Raw genomic sequence first — 16043 nt, 5'->3', positions numbered from 1 at the left:
AACTGTATTGTGCCTCGGATGTTCTTACATGTAATCCTACAGTCCTAATTGATGACAGATGAGAGCGGCTGGTGTTCCGCGGCGGAGCCCTGTGATTGGCCAGGCGAACAACAGCCGTTCATGCGCTGTATTCTACCTCCACATTCTTCACATTTGAGGGTTTAATCTGTATTTTAGCTGTATATTTAACATGACATCACGATATTATCTCATAAAAACTTTTTATCAGCGGTAATACGGTTAAATCGTTGTATAAATATGAAATATACTCTTACTGTCGCGCACTAGATCACTTCCGTCGTCTGACACACAGGAAAGGAGTTCCGGTTGTTCGTGGGCATAAATAGTGTCGTTCCGCTTTCCCCGGCGGCTCTTTGGTTCTTGCAAAGTTCACCCAGTAGGTGAGTAAGAGCTGCTGGACACAGGCTTAATTAGCTCTCATGTATTAGATAGATTATTTATTTATATCAGATTAACATTCATTATTTTGAATTCATGATTCATCATTTCAAAATCACTGTTTAATTAGTTTTTAATCATACTTGAGTATCTCACGTTTCAGTAGCTCTTGATCAGTTTCCTGCAAATGTGACTAAATGCTTTGTAACTTTTAAGTTTAAAAAAGCTTTCTAACATGTATTAGTACCTGACGAGCGTGTTTACTAAATATACTGACAATTCACGGAGCTATCTTTGGTAAATGTCCACAAAAAAAGCCAACAGTTGGCAAAATACACTCAAGATATCACATAAACACAATCAGACTGTTTACATTTGTTTATGATGTCATGTTATTTTTTGACCGTACAATGTCAAGAGTCCATAAATACTCACAGGTGCTTGTGTTATTTTAGGTGCGTCAGGCTGCATGCATGCTGTCAGTACATTCCATGTCTCTGTGCACTGACTGACATACATGTGTCATGCATGTTGCATAGCTCTATTGTACTGCAACCTGAATCCAGATAACTGTGTTTATCATATCGCCTCATTCTGAAAACACACTTTTCACGTTTCACGAGTCCTAACACAGTTCTTAGTGTGAATCCCCTTTGACCACCGGCACAAGTGATCAGCTCCGCCTATTCAGCTGCATATTAATTCCTAATGAATGTAGAAGTGAGAGAGGCCACACCTTCAGAAGTGCCTATGCTTCCTTTGGAGTACTTTGTGTCGCATGAAGGATTCTAACATCATAACCTACAGTTTTCAGTTGAGGAGATAAATGTTCGCTGTTAAGAAAGAAGCCTGAGTCTGGTCTTGGACTAAATTCAGTCTGGCACATGAGAAAATGAAACTCTCACCTATAATAAAGTTCTGCAGCCGCCCCGTCAGGTCCTCGTCCATCACCTGTCTCCTTCCTCACAGGACATTTCCTGCAGAGACAGATCCAGTCATGTTGAAGACAAAGGATACCGGCTCCTCCATCATGCACATGCAGCAGATGCCTGCTGCCATGGCTGATACCTTCATCGAGCACATGTGCTTGTTGGACATCGACTCTGAACCTGCTGTGTCTCGTAACACAGGCATCGTCTGCACGATCGGTCAGCAGCGTTTCATTCATCCCGTGTTACACACCCACCACACATTCAAACCCCATATTGATCCTGTGACTTCACCTGTTCTGATGCAGGACCTGCTTCCAGATCTGTGGAGATGGCCAGGGAGATGATCAAGGCTGGGATGAATGTTGCTAGAATGAACTTCTCTCATGGCACCCACGAGGTCAGTAAGATGATAGATATTGATAAGAGCAAAGGTTTCTACAAAATGTGTTAATTTGCAATGTATCTCTAGAGCGGAAACCTCTGATGACGTAGATGTCCCTTGGTATTTTGCCCTTCTGGCCACACCCCAACAGCTGATCTCAAAACCAGCCGCTATGACATCACTTATTGTTGCGTTACGCAGACTGTCTGACAGTTTCAACCCACAACCCTCTGCGTTTCCGCGTGGATTTCCCCTTTACAGCTGCAGCCGTGGGGGACATTACTCCTGTAACTGTCAGTGGCTGTAAGCTGATCCGTGGGCTGAGACTTCACCCTCTTAATGTCGAGCCCTCGCAGTCGCTTGTGATTCGCTCAAGCCAACTGAGTCACAGCCAACGCTGGGGTCGACCTCTCCTCTTTAAAAGTCATGCCTCTCTCCCGTCCTGGTGGAGTGTCACCTGAGTGGACCAGCCTGAAAACTACACAGTTGGTATTTGGGTCGGTACCCTTCAAAGGTTAAGCGCAGTCATTATGAATGTTTGATGTAACTCAGCTCTGGTAATGTCTCATGAATTGCCTGTGCGCTGCCGTGATCGCCGCAAATTAAAAATGTCAACGCCACTTCAGGGCCTACGAGCAAATAAAGCAGGAAGCAGAAAATCGTTTTTTTTCCCTCCAGGTTTCAGGCGACATAAACGTATTATCCTGAATTTTTTTTTAAATCACAACAGAGTGGATATGTGATATGTTATTATGAAAAGGGCAGACTATATTTGACCTCAGGGACATTGGTGTGTCAGTTGTCAGCTTGGCTATAAATAGGACTTCTCTAAGAGGCGACCTCATAGCAACAGTTTGAGGAGAAAGTATTTAGTGAATCTAACACGAGCGCGACACCACGATCGCCTGGAGACAGAACACTGTGTACAGATTCCACTTTTCACTCATTCGGATTCCGCCGATTCCATTTTTCTGCCTGTTGTACCTCCACGTAATCACACTCATTTATCAGATGTTGTAGGTCAGATTGTGTTCATGGCCTGTGTGCAGCTGTTTGTGTGCTCTGACATTGGAAAGTGTCATGTGATCACAGAGCTACAGTCTGTTAGAAGGGCTGGACGGCCTCCCGCAGTGAAGTTTGTCTCCTTTTTTATTGTCTGTGACCCAAAGAATTGTTTGGAGGATTGTTTGCTTTAATTGCTAAAAAATCTTTCCCACAACAAAATGTTTTTCCTATCCTTCATATTTATATCTAATTCTGTCCTATCTCCATATTCATTCAGATTCATTGGTTCACTTGTTTTGGCAGTATTGTTAGTCTGTTTTGTTATTTTAAACATATCTGATGACTTTGACCCTACAGTACCACGCTGAGACCATCAAGAATGTGCGTGAAGCAACTGAGAGCTTTGGAGCTGGAACAGCCGAGTACAGACCAGTGGCCATCGCTCTGGACACCAAGGGACCAGAAATCAGGACCGGACTCATCAAGGGAGTGAGTACCTAAAACCTGTAAATAACTACAAGAAGGGTTTTTTCCGAGACTTTTGGTGTGCGACTCAGCAAACTGTCTCCTGTTCATGTTCAGAGTGGCACTGCTGAGGTCGAGCTGAGGAAGGGGGAAACCATCAAGCTCACCTTGGATGATAACTACATGGAGAATTGTGATGAGAAGGTCCTGTGGCTCGACTACAAGAACATCACCAAGGTGGTGCAGAACGGAAGCCACATCTACATCGACGATGGTCTCGTCTCTCTCAAAGTCAGAGAAATTGGTGAGCACACGTCGCCTGTTTGCGTCACCCTGTCCCTCTGCCGTACGGTGGAAATGAAGCTTCCTTTCACTCTGTGCACCCAAAGGCAACGACTACCTGATGTGCGAGATTGAGAATGGTGGCATGCTCGGCAGCAAGAAGGGTGTCAACCTGCCCGGAGCTGCTGTCGACCTCCCAGCTCTGTCAGAGAAGGACCTTCAGGACCTGGCGTTTGGTGTGGAGCAGGGAGTCGACATGGTCTTCGCCTCCTTCATCCGTAAGGCTGCTGACGTTCAAGCTGTCAGGAAAGCTCTGGGTGAGAAGGGCAAGGACATCAAGATCATCAGCAAGCTGGAGAACCACGAGGGTGTGCGCAGGTGAGTGGGTGATCAATGTAGCACGTAGCACTTCATGATGTGAATCCTTACATACCAGATTGAATGATTTTCATCTGTTGCTCGACAGATTCGATGAGATCCTGGAGGCCAGTGACGGCATCATGGTCGCCCGTGGTGACCTGGGCATTGAGATCCCAACAGAGAAGGTCTTCCTCGCTCAAAAGATGATGACCGGCCGCTGCAACAGGATCGGAAAGCCCATCATCTGTGCCACTCAGGTCTGTCAACACCCAAGAGATCTCGTTTGTGTGAAGTTTGCGTGCAAAAAGTGAACCTTCCCTTCTGGATCCCCCTGCAGATGCTGGAGAGCATGACCAAGAAGCCCCGTCCCACCCGCGCTGAGGCCAGCGATGTGGCCAACGCTGTGCTGGACGGCAACGACTGCATCATGCTGAGCGGAGAGACCGCCAAGGGAGACTACCCACTGGAGGCAGTGCGCACACAGCACATGGTGAGAGTCCGGCCAGTGTGTGTACATATGAATACAATATGAAGCAATAAACGGGTCCAATGCTGCTTGGAGGACATGGAATCCATTGGTGGTGTCTTCCATTCTGATGTTGATGGATCATACCAATGTCTCTGCATGACTTAGCAGTGTTCTGATCTGTATGTTAGATTCTTTACTGTGGAGTTTGCAGAAGGAGTAGACTGTGTTGTGTACTAAGAAATGATGTGTTAAGTTCATGGCTTTGGTTTTCAGCTTGGTTGGGTTTAACTAACTGCTTGTATTGTACTTATATCTGTGTGTGTCCCCCTCCTCCTCCTCCCACCCCCACCCCCCTCCATCCACCTCCTCCTCCCCAACCTGACATCTGCTCGCCCCTGTTGCATTGTGTGTTAACTGTGTGATTATGTTGCTCAGTTAGCATGTGTGTGAGGACCTGCAACAGCGCTCAGTCCCCTGGAGATCACGGCCGTCGCTGTTGTTTAGCTTCAGTTTGATGAAGGTTATGAAAGGTATGAAGACCTCTGCACTTTGCTCAACTGTCTGTCTGTTGTTTTCTCACACCTAATTTGCTTTGCCGTCTTACTAAACCTCACTCGGTTATGAACTGGCTGCAGGATTAAAGCCCGTCTCTGCTCTGCTTTCATTCCCTGGCTCCAGATTGCCCGTGAAGCCGAGGCAGCCATGTTCCACAGGCAGATGTTCGAGGAGCTGCGTCGCACCTCCCATCTGACCCGTGACCCCACAGAGGCCGTCGCTATCGGTACCGTGGAGGCTTCCTTCAAGAACTGTGCCAGCGCCATCATTGTGCTCACCAAGACCGGCAGGTGTGTGGGAATAAAGCTCCCGTCTGCTCAGAGTAATAATACTCCTGGATAAATGGAAGTCAATATGTCAGTCATACCTCAGTAAAGGTGGAGGCACTGTAAACTCATTCAGGAAAGACTCCAGTTTCAAGTTAAGTCGTACTGCATACTTAGTACATAGTTAAGTATTTACTTTGTTGTGAGCGATGAAGTTGTTTTGACAGAAGTAGTAGATCGAAATCCGTATTTTATTCTTGATTTGTAGTTAAGTAGGCGTAATTATTCTAAATTCTAATTAGTCTAAATCCTAGCGTACTCTAAGCTGCTGCAGCGTCATGTCTTCCTCCCTCTCGATGCCCTTTGCTCATGTGAATTGTGCCAACTCTCTCCACTCTCACCGTCTGTGTCCCTCTCCTGACCTTTGGAGACGTGAACCCTGACATTTTACGAGTTAATTTTATCTTCCTCTCCTCCTCACAACACATGATACAGAAACGTTAGCACAGTCAGCTGGTTGGAGATCATAATTCTACTATTTAAGCTTCGCCGCGTATTCACACCCAGATTTTTAAACCTTGTTTTGTTGGCTCCGCCCCTCCCTGCAGGTCGGCTCACATGCTGGCCAGGTACAGGCCCCGCGCTCCCATCATCGCCATCACCCGCTGCGGCCAGACCGCCCGCCAGGCCCACCTCTACCGCGGCGTTTACCCCGTGCTGTACACCAAGCCCGCCAACGACGTCTGGGCCGAGGACGTTGACCTGCGTGTGAACTTTGCCCTGGAAGTTGGTGAGTTAAGAGTTTTGTTTATATAAGAAGGTTTTTAAGCGTGAGGCAGAATTGTTAGAAGGGGGCGGGAGCCTGATTTAAATCTCTGACTCTGTGTTTGTAGGCAAGCACCGCAAGTTCTTCAAGTCCGGTGATGTCGCCCTTGTCGTGACCGGCTGGCGTCCAGGCACTGGTTACACCAACACCATGCGTGTTGTGCTTGTGCCTTAAACGTCATCAAAGGACCTTTTCAAGACCCATCAACCCCCTACCCCCCTCACCTCTCCTGTAACCTTCCTCCCTCCACCCCCCCATGACATCTTCGTCCTGCAGGACTTTTCCAAAAGACAAGACCAGGCGGCTCCTTCAGAGGAAGACGCGATGGTGTTGTTTCAGTAACTCGATGATTCCTGTCACAAAGACTCCAATCCACAAACCCTTTAATGGAAGCTTCCCTGTCTTGCGCCTGACAAGCGTTCGCATCGGTGACCAAAATGGAGAATGTGTGTGTGCATGCAGTGTAAAAGAAGGCTCACTGTAGGTTTTAGTCACTCACCTGCTCCATGAACGCATCGTGCTCCATGAACGCATCGTGCAACGGCTTTACTTTGTTCTTCTTCTTTCGCTCTGCGTGAGGGATGAAGAGGTGCAGCTCTGCTCTGTAACGCTCTTATGTTTGATATGCAGAACACAGCTGACATTTTAGTACAAAGTGTCGTCTGGATTGTAAAGTGATCTGGCATTACTGGGTTCTCATCCATTAAAGGGAATTCTTGGATCCACTGTGTTTCTCCTTCTTTCTTATTCACAGTGCAGAGCGCCAACAGACTTGGACAAATTCATTTCCAAGACTTTGAATTGAACTTCCTCATCGTATTCTGGCATTTAAAAAAAGGTTTCTGCCAATTTAAATAACAAAACATAAAACTTCACATAACTTAAATGACATAACATTCTTTGATTTCTAATTGTAATTTGGAGGATGAGGATGTTTAGTTTAGATTTCCCTCTGAGCTGTCGGCCTAATTGTTCCTCATTGTTCCTTAAACATACACACACCTTAAGCGACATGCCAGACTGTTACTATGGCGACACGCATGGACACCAGGGGACCGCCCGAGGCCTTCAGCTTAATTCTTCCAATTAAAGCCCCTGGAATTACAAATCGTTAACAGTTCACTGATACATTTGTGAATCCTCTGGTTTTCTTCTTTCATTCTTTAGAAGAACAATGAAAATATAAAAATTCCAGGACTTACCGAAAATTCCTGTCCTCAACTTTTCCAGGCCTGGAAAATCAGATTTCTATGAGCGTCTGAATCCATCTGTAATAAGACATCCAAACAAAATGAATCTTTACATTAAATGCAGCACATTCAGGTACCTTTGACACAACTTTTCATCTTCATCATCAGGCCACATTACTCCAGATCTGCTTAGGAAACGAAGGAGACGCCACATAACCATTTGTGCTGGTTGAAGCCATGACACACTGCATTATAATCTGGATTAGAGCCTGGAACATCACGGCACGCACTGTCCTCCAAAAGAGACTACACACACACACACACACACACACACGTTAGAGACCATATGTTACTTTATTGCATTGAATTCCGTAGCTAAAACAAAAAGGATGTTTAACACACAAAGGTGACGAAATCCTTACATTCTGAGGATAAAGGCAGCAAAATGAAAAAATAGAGATATAAATACATGTGAGTGATAGTGAGACCACATCCTTCCACACACTCTCTCTCTCTCTCACACACACGCACACACACCTTTAAATGGAATGCACAGTGATGTTATTCTCAATCCAAGCCGATGCCTCTGCAGGCGCTGTGCCGGTGTGGGGTTGGAGGAGAATAATAATGAGGGATTGATCGTGCCCACTGGCAGTGACTGGCTAGTGACTGATAGTATCTCTGCTCCCCCTGAGGTCAGAGGCAAAGCAAAGCGCACATTGGGCTTCAGTAACCAGGCAGCTTCAGTCAGTGGACGCAATCCTCCCAGGTTTGACCCGGTGACCGGCTGTGGGCCACAGGTCCAGAGAAGAAGAAGAAGAAGAAGAAGAATCATCTAACCTACGTGCAGAAACATGTGAGCAAGTAGAAGATTTGAAGATATCTACTCTGGGTTGTTGCACTTTAAAAAAACAAACAGATCAACAGTGATACACTTCTTATTGATTCAGCATTGCATCATAAGCAGCAGTTGTTTAAGAAGAAATCTTTACAAGCAAATAATGTGCAATGATCGAGGTAAAGATGCAGCAGTATGACCCAATATCAGGGTGACCGCGTGTGTATGTGTGTGTGAGTAACTGCATATAGCCCTTTGATTGGTGCAGGAAACATTCAGCTCCACCTCAGAGCATCGCTGGCTTCAGGGTCGAGGTTCATCCACAAACGTTTCCTTCATTTGCTTTCTTATAATCACGTCCAACTAAAAAAAGACAAGTGCTTGAGTTCACAGTACCTTTGTGTCTTCATTCAAAGAACACAACACAGATTATTGCATACGATGCTGATGGCAGGTGGACCGCGGCGGCTGCTCGGCTGCTCGGCTGGAGATCCTGGGCCTTTTGTCGTCACACTGAGATGAGTTGGCATCGGCTCTGCAGCTTTGCCACACGCGAGAGCAGTTTGCGGGGATGGGATGGTAATGTGTGTGCAGCGTCTCCGTGTCAACAAATGTTCTCTGCCGAGGCTTTGAGCCGACCTGATTGGTGACGTTCCCTCGCGGCCCAGAGAGGATGCTCACATTCCTCACATTCCATATGAAGCCCACAAATCCCACTGCAGTGACAGACATACATTAAATTACATTCATTACTTTAGAATGTGATCCGATTTGTGTTATCAGAGCCCATCTGTGTGTATGTGTGTGTGTGTGTGTGTGTGTGTGTGTGTGTGTGTGTGTGTGTGTGTGTGTGTGTGCTATATCACTGAAGTGTTATCTTGGAAGACGTGCAGTCATCTGACCGTTTGGATCTGTAATGAGCAAAGTGCAGTCTGTCTCTCCTTGGATCCCTTATAGGGTAACATTGCATCCACACCACACAGGTGAAGGGGAACGGGGGGTCAGAGGAGAGCCGGGTTTTGGTTTGAACCATATCTGGATACAGTCTGGCTAACTGGGTTACAGGAAAATTGTCCAGACATTAGGCTTTAAACAAATACAAATCACAGAGTGTGGTTATAATATAATACACATGATGGTTGATAACTTTAAAGAGGGGCCATACAGACCCAGCGGTAGGTTCTGGATTTGTTACTACAGTAAATTCAAATAAGCAATGCTTTGTAGAAAAAGATATCCAACATTGTCCCGATCTGTGATCCATTCGCTCCGATTATTAAAAATGAGTCCGCTGCTTTCCGCTATGATTCCAACAACACACCCTCCTCCTCCCACAGCAGGAGATGATCAGGAGGGTGTGTGTTAACCTCACAAGTTAGAGGGAAGTTTGGACTGTTTGTGTTCTGTCTGTAATGTCTGAACTGGTGATCTGGACTGGGGAGAGATGTGGAGCTGAGGTTCAGGCCCTGAATGTGTCCGACTCACCGGGTTGCCTTGACCCGGGATGGGGCTGTAGGGTTTACTGACCGCCGCGGTGGACAGGAAAGGACTCAGCTCCAGTCCCTCTGAGGAGCCGCTCATGGTCAGAGGCCTTTCCTGGTGCACAGAGCTGTGAGAGCCTGAGATAGTCTTTATTTCCTGGGTAAAGAGATCGATGGAGGACTCGGCCCTGGTGGGGCAGGAGGTCTGAGGAGAGTCCAGTGTCCTTCCCCTCACAGGACTCTGTATGCTGGGACTGTGGAGGGGGGGCGTGTAGCAGGGCGAGCCCTCAGCGGAGCCGTACTGGGCCAAGGACGCCAGAGCCGAGTGCTCAGGTAGAACTTGGGGCAGGAACACAGACTGGAGGCCCGCCAGGCTGTGCTGTGCCAGGAAGGCCGCAGCCCCGGATCCCGGCCGCTGTGGCCCATATCCAGAGGACTGGGTGCTGGTGGCCAAGGGGAAACGGGGGACTTTCAAGCCACTGGATGTCCTGCCTGTTCTGTCATGGCTGCACCCCATCTGCTGTGTGCTGGCGTGGGAGATCTGCTGCAAATGGCTTAGTATGGGGCTGACGGAGCTGGAGATCAGAGGGCTTATGCTGGAAGCGAAGGGGGCTGGGTATCTGCCTGTCAGCCTCCCCGTCCCCGGGAGCAAGCCCAGCGACAGGGACGGTGCGGCCACGGCACTGGAGAAGGGATGGGAGTGGAGGTGAGTGGAGCAGGTGGAAGACAGAAGGGAGTCGGGAGGACGCGGTTGAAGATGAAGCTGAGGCTGAAGGCCGAGGGGCTGGAAGCCGCTGGTGTACGTGGGCTGGGACGTGGTTGACGCAGATGCGGCGGAGACGTGCTGTGTCCTGAGCGACGCCAGCGCTGGGGTGTCGACCCCCATGTAGAATTTGGTGGAGCTGGCGGGAGAACCGGGACCCGAGCCACAGCTGCTGGACACGTGGGCTCTGCTTGAGAAGCCGCTGGGATACTTCAGGGAGCCGGACGCCGGCGCCAGAGGATGGTGGAAGAGGATGGACGGCAGCTGAGCATGGTGGGCCAAGGCCAGAGCCAGAGGGGTGGTGGCGGCGGCAGCCTGGAGGGGAGCCTGCAGCAGCGGGGCCCAGATGACTGAAGTAGGCGACGGGGGAGCAGCAGGAGGAGGACTGGCCTGGACCAGATGAGTGCACTGGGCCATGTCACGGTCATGCTGCACTATTCTTTGGATGATCTCACTCTCTTGGAGGTTAAGCGTACCTGAACTTTGGTGATGCTGGACTTTATGTTGAAGCACAGAGCTCCTCTTCCCTGTGAAGGTAAACAAGCATAGGTTGTGTGTTCAAACATGTAAGCTCTGTCTAAAACTCTACTTTGAGGAGCGACACAGGTCTGGTAACGCTTACCAATGCGGTCCAGACGGTCCAGGGCCACAGTCTCAAAGGCCCTCCTCATCATGGGATACTCCTCCAGCACCTCGTTGAAGTTGTCCACTGACAGCGAGTAAAGGCGGCAGTAGTTATCCGCCCGCACGCTCGCCGTCCGTCTGCCTCGGGTCAGCAGGCAGATCTCTGCAGCCAGCAGGGGGACAAGCCTTTACTCAGACTATCATTATGATTATTTGCAGCATTTCTTGATTAATTATTCCAGAATACATTATTTAGATTATTTCAGACCCGTTCATAAAAGCAAAGGCATAAATAGAAGAGTTAGCGTGCGGTGATGAAACACAATAGGAGCCACAGATGGAGCACTTAAGGCTCTCTGCAGCTTACACTTTGACCTGAACGCATCTGTGCTGCCAGAGCAAACTAATGATGCAATACATAGGAATTTGGAGCATGTAAACACACACACACACACACATACAGAATTTAAATCTATTTCTATAAATTGCCAAGTAAAGATTCGTATTATTTGCAATGCTACACTTTCACACATGACGTTGAGGGTTGGGATCTAACCTGATAAACATCTAAAATAGTTTAAATATGAAGAATAACAAAACAAGTGCGCTCATATCCTCTCTTTTAGGGTTAAAAATGTACTTAAATATTGTTCTACCAAGGAGGAATCCCCTCCAGATTGAGCCTCCTCCTCTCATTTCCACCTGTAAGAGTGAGAGGAAGTGAAGTTCCTCTCGTGTGTTGCGTGTAAACATCACCTCCAAAGTAGGATCCGTCAGAGAGCTTGGTGTCGTTGCTGCTCTTGGTCAGGACGCTCACGACCCCGTGCTGGATGAAGTACATCTTCTTGCCGATGGTTCCCTCCCTGATGATGTAATCGGCCGGCTGGAAGACTTCGAAGCGCAACTTGGTCAACATGGAGGTCACGAAATTGGGGTCGGCGTTGGCAAACAGAGGCATGGAGGCCACCAGCTTACGACAGTTGAAGTTGATGATCTCCTGCCAGAGACGGGACAGATGTGTTACAGATGTGAGCCGGGGCGAGAAAGGCCACAAATAGGTTATTACGCACTATTAATTACAATACTCGCTCATTATAAAGGATTTAGAGCTCCGTTAATACAAAGCGGCCTCCTTTGCTAATGCCCCGCTGCCGTTACTAATCTGATTACACGGCTGCAAACAGATGATGGTGGTGCACAGGGAGAAGCTGCTGTGTTGATGCAGAAAGTCACATTTGGGACGCTGGCCGTTTCTTGTCCTTCATCTATTTTCGCCATCAAGAACCATGAATCTCTATCAGAACTCTAACTGCTAAACCAGGCGACCTCTGACCTCTCGCAGCGGCTCGTTCAGCTCCTCCAGGATGCTCTCCTCGTCAAACATCTTCCCCTGGTAGCGGTGCTCGTAGTATTCGTGGATCCTCTGGCGCATGTCGGCGGGGAGCTTGTGGAAGGACATGTACTGCTCCACCTGTTTGTACTGCAGGGGGCCAGAGGAGGAGAGGTTAGTTTGGTAAAACCGTGGACGTAAACGCAGCAGCAGTAGTGACGCAGACGCAGACGTGCTGCAGCTTAAACCACACACACACACACACACTACTGATTGATGTTTTGGCTCACAGGTTGACTATAATGCGTCTCATTATGTTAACGGTGAACTGCCCGGCCATCTGTGAAACCTGCACACACTGCAGTATTCTGCCTCTGTCCCATCTGATAAACACAGTTACGCTCTGCAGGCTTCATCTAATAACATTAACTACTTTGTCCTTCAGCGCTGATCTCCACCAACATACGCCTGCTACCTCCTGTTTGTATGGGTTTGGCTTTTAATAAGCATAATATCAGCTGACTGTCAGGGCTCTAACCCCGGCTCAACACACACACAGACCTGACTAACCTTTTCCGATATCTATTGTCTTCATTTGTAGGCTGTTATTTCTTATTTAAATGCCTTGTAGCCATGGTTACTGTGGTTCTTAGAGGCCGGACAGGAGCCGGAAGAGCTGAGTTTGATTCCCAGAGGGAGTGTCACAGTTTTTTATGCATTTATTAGGGATTTGTTTGGGGTAACATGAGACGACACGCAGCACTGATGGCTACGGGTCCTGACTGATGGGTTCGATACACGGTCAGTTGAACCAACCCAGGACCAGAGAGGGAGTTGGAACAGCACGTATGGGAAGGACACACACCTTTTCCTGGTACTGCCTCCTGGAGGAGTCCAGAGACTGAATGAGAGCGGTGGCATGGCCCACAAACATGGCGAAGCAGGTAGCACCCACGATCATACTGAGGATGGTGAGCCACACGTCAGCCATGCCTATGGGCGGGTAGAGGCCGTACCCGATACACAGCATGTGACTCATGGCCTTGAACAGAGCGTAGGAGTACTGCTGACCCCACGTGTCGTTCTGGACCGGACGAGAGGGACGAGAGAAAAGAGAGACATTACACACACACGCGCACACACACACACACACAGGTCTGCTTACTGCACCGCTCTACTGACCTTATGTTTGTATAAATCTAGGACGTAATAGTAACTGACTGATGAACAGAATCCACTTACGACCATCTTGTTCCTGGTGACCCAGCAGTCAGCAGGGAAGTCCTGCAGCATGGGGACCAGGAACTGCAGGCAGCCGTCCCAGTGGCACAGCAGCAGCATCATGCCGATCAGGTTCATGATGCGCACCATGGCGCTGGCCAAGTCATAGGTCATATGGAAAACCTGTCGCATGAGATTATGAGCATTAACGCCAAACAATAACACACACACACACACACACACACACACACACACATCCCTCAGTGAATAAATCTAGAAAATGTTCAATTTCCCCTCATGCAATCACAGGATTTGAGGCGTCCAGAAGGTACTGTGTATGTGTGTGTGTGTGTGTGTGTGTGTGAGTCCTCCATCAGGCTGCAGTGTTCTTAATCTTCTATAACCCACCAGGCCACCAGAGGCCATTTTACTGTTGTATAACCATCTGCAACCATCATTAATGCCCTGCGGGGAATCTAGCCTTGGGTGGAATTACAGAAATTAGATCATGCAATGGAATATCTATTTGTAAGTTAACTGTGTGCCTCTGCGACTGTGTGTGTTTGTCAGTACTGCCTCATCACGAACAGCACCTCGCTCAGATCACCAAGTGAGAGCATCGTGACTTTGAAAGACTCCAGGGGTGGTGTGTGTGTGGTGTGTGTTCTGAGCTGGTGTGGAGTCGTGAGTGTGCAGGGAGGAGACGGGTTCTAACCTCCTCCCACTGGTGGATGTAGCGAATGAGCCTGGAGAGGCGCAGCAGCCGCAGCAGACTGAGGATCTTGGTGAAGCGGACGATCCTCAGGGCGCGGGCCGTCTTGTAGAAGTCCGAGTCGATGCGCGTCTCCACGATGAGGAAGATGTAGTCCACGGGTATGGAGGAGATGAAATCCACCATGAACCAGCTCTTCAGGTACTTGATCTTGATCTGCTGCGGGTCCAGGATGATCTCCGTGTTGTCCTCCTTGACGATGCCCGTGCGGAAGTTGAGCACCAGGTCCATGAGGAAGAAAGTGTCAGAGACCACGTTGAAGACGATCCAGGGCGGCGTGTGCTCATCCTTGAAGAAGGTGATGCCCACGGGGATGATGATGAGGTTCCCCACCATCAGCAGCAGCATGGTCAGATCCCAGTAGAACCTGAAACAGACACACACACATACAAATCACATCCTCTTACACCTTTTAAAAATAAAGTTTTAATTCTACAAGGTCAGGTTTACAGTCAAACTGCTCATCTGAGGATGGTTTGTGTGTGAGCCACGCAGACACGAGGAGAACAAACCACCTTCACACAACCCCAACACACACAGAGACACACTGCATGTCTGATCTAAGCAATTCTGGATAAATAGATATTAAACGGACAGAATGAACGAAGATGAATCTCTGTTCTTCTGTAAGTGAAGATCCAATACAATCCCAAACAAATCAAGCTCATAATGGAGTGAGTGCGTGAGTGAAAACAATTCTGGCTCCTGTAATTTGGGTCAATATGTGGCTGCAGCCCACAGGGAGCAGGGAAATGGGTTATTGATATTCATGAGGAAGTATTGATTTTCAAATTGCAGCTAAATGCTGGAGTATCACTGCGACTGGGTCCCACTTCACATGTCATCGGGTGAATCATCAATCCAGCCGCTTCCACTTACACACACACACACACACACACACACACACACACGGAGAATCTATTATAAACCAGGAGAGGAATCAGCATCTCGCACCGTGTTGTTATAAACAACGACTCTGTTTACTAAAGGACTTTATTAGATCTGATGAGACTTCTCTGCATTATTTTCCTGTAAGACGCATTTGATTTTGCATACTTGTGCACAGCTTGGCCGCAGCAAAACACAAAGGCTGTTTGTTTACAATTACCATCTTGTGTGTGTGCGTGTGCGTATGTGTGTGTGTGTGTGTGTGTGTGTGAGAGAGAGAGACAGTGATCGAGCTGCGAGACAGAAACCATGCACGCTGGTTCTGCATGTCCGATCCATTTCAGACAGCTAATTAACCGCCCATCGATCCACAGGCCGGAGCAGACGCAAAGTCAACGACCTCCAGCAGGGAAACATACAGGGACGCATGCATTACGCCACTTAAGGAGGCTAAATGCCTGCCACAGTCAAAACACTACTAAGCAGGAGGGACTTTAGGCAGAGACTTCACTGCTTTTGCTGATTGTGATCATCTAAACCCAAACTGCACCAAAACAGCAAAGCACTGAGGCCATTTGTTCTAATCAGCTTTCTGTTGTTCTCTGCCAAACAAAGCATTTGCATCCCTCTGTTCATCTGCCTGTTGCTCCACACTGACACACAGCCCCCCCCCCCTCTCCTCTCCAGCTAAACCACCTTTATCTCCTGGGAATCCATGTCATCTCCAGAAGTCAGCTCCCATCAGCCAGATGTTGGGTAGTTAGCATTACTGCCGTGCACACGTCACCCTGCTGCAGAACAGCTGGGCCAAAATAAAAAAAAGGGGGTCTGCAAGGGGGACGGCAGTAAAGCAGCGTCTCCTGCAGTCCGTCCCCTGTGCCCATCAGCTGACTGTGCATGCAGCCATCAGCCCACAAACAGGCAGACGCCAGATTCTGCAATGTGGTGCTGCCATCAAAATAAAGCTGAGCAGGAGACAGGAAAGGAATCTTACG

At 48.3% G+C, this 16043-nt stretch overlaps 2 protein-coding genes across 2 annotated transcripts in view; one reads left to right on the top strand and one right to left on the bottom strand.

Annotated features, from left to right (window-relative positions):
• Positions 1-386: 386 nt before the first annotated feature.
• On the top strand, positions 387-6620 carry LOC142989043 (pyruvate kinase PKM-like). Its single transcript, XM_076138411.1, has 11 exons — positions 387-401; positions 1369-1547; positions 1637-1728; positions 3076-3207; positions 3301-3487; positions 3573-3843; positions 3932-4082; positions 4163-4315; positions 4973-5139; positions 5724-5905; positions 6009-6620. Exons 2-11 carry the CDS (start codon positions 1397-1399, stop codon positions 6113-6115), a joined length of 1593 nt encoding a protein of 530 aa, XP_075994526.1. The 5' UTR covers positions 387-401; positions 1369-1396; the 3' UTR covers positions 6116-6620.
• A 2717-nt stretch (positions 6621-9337) lies between these two features.
• Positions 9338-16043, bottom strand: part of LOC142989245 (potassium/sodium hyperpolarization-activated cyclic nucleotide-gated channel 3-like) — a 9204-nt gene continuing 2498 nt past the window's right edge. The window contains exons 2-8 of the mRNA XM_076138699.1: positions 14104-14527; positions 13410-13571; positions 13033-13251; positions 12171-12317; positions 11594-11834; positions 10836-11000; positions 9338-10740 (exon numbers count right to left, since the gene is read on the bottom strand). Of these exons, the coding sequence (XP_075994814.1) occupies positions 9338-10740; positions 10836-11000; positions 11594-11834; positions 12171-12317; positions 13033-13251; positions 13410-13571; positions 14104-14527 (2761 nt within the window). The remainder of the gene's footprint in view (positions 10741-10835; positions 11001-11593; positions 11835-12170; positions 12318-13032; positions 13252-13409; positions 13572-14103; positions 14528-16043) is intronic.

The sequence above is a fragment of the Genypterus blacodes genome, unplaced genomic scaffold (genome assembly GCF_046128005.1).
Source record: "Genypterus blacodes isolate CSIRO-AG114 ecotype Tasmania unplaced genomic scaffold, CSIRO-AGI_Gbla_v1 ptg000015l_1, whole genome shotgun sequence".
Taxonomy (NCBI): domain Eukaryota; kingdom Metazoa; phylum Chordata; class Actinopteri; order Ophidiiformes; family Ophidiidae; genus Genypterus; species Genypterus blacodes.
Note: the sequence above shows the minus strand (reverse complement) of the source record. Positions and strands in the feature narration are given on the sequence as shown.

Bases quoted from the DNA above. Each gene is read 5' to 3' on its own strand.
- LOC142989043 (XM_076138411.1), top strand. From the start codon at position 1,397: ATGTTGAAGACAAAGGATACCGGCTCCTCCATCATGCACATGCAGCAG. The intron at 3,208-3,300 runs GTGAGTACCTAA...GTTCATGTTCAG, and splicing joins GGACCGGACTCATCAAGGGA to AGTGGCACTGCTGAGGTCGA. The intron at 3,488-3,572 runs GTGAGCACACGT...GTGCACCCAAAG, and splicing joins TCTCAAAGTCAGAGAAATTG to GCAACGACTACCTGATGTGC.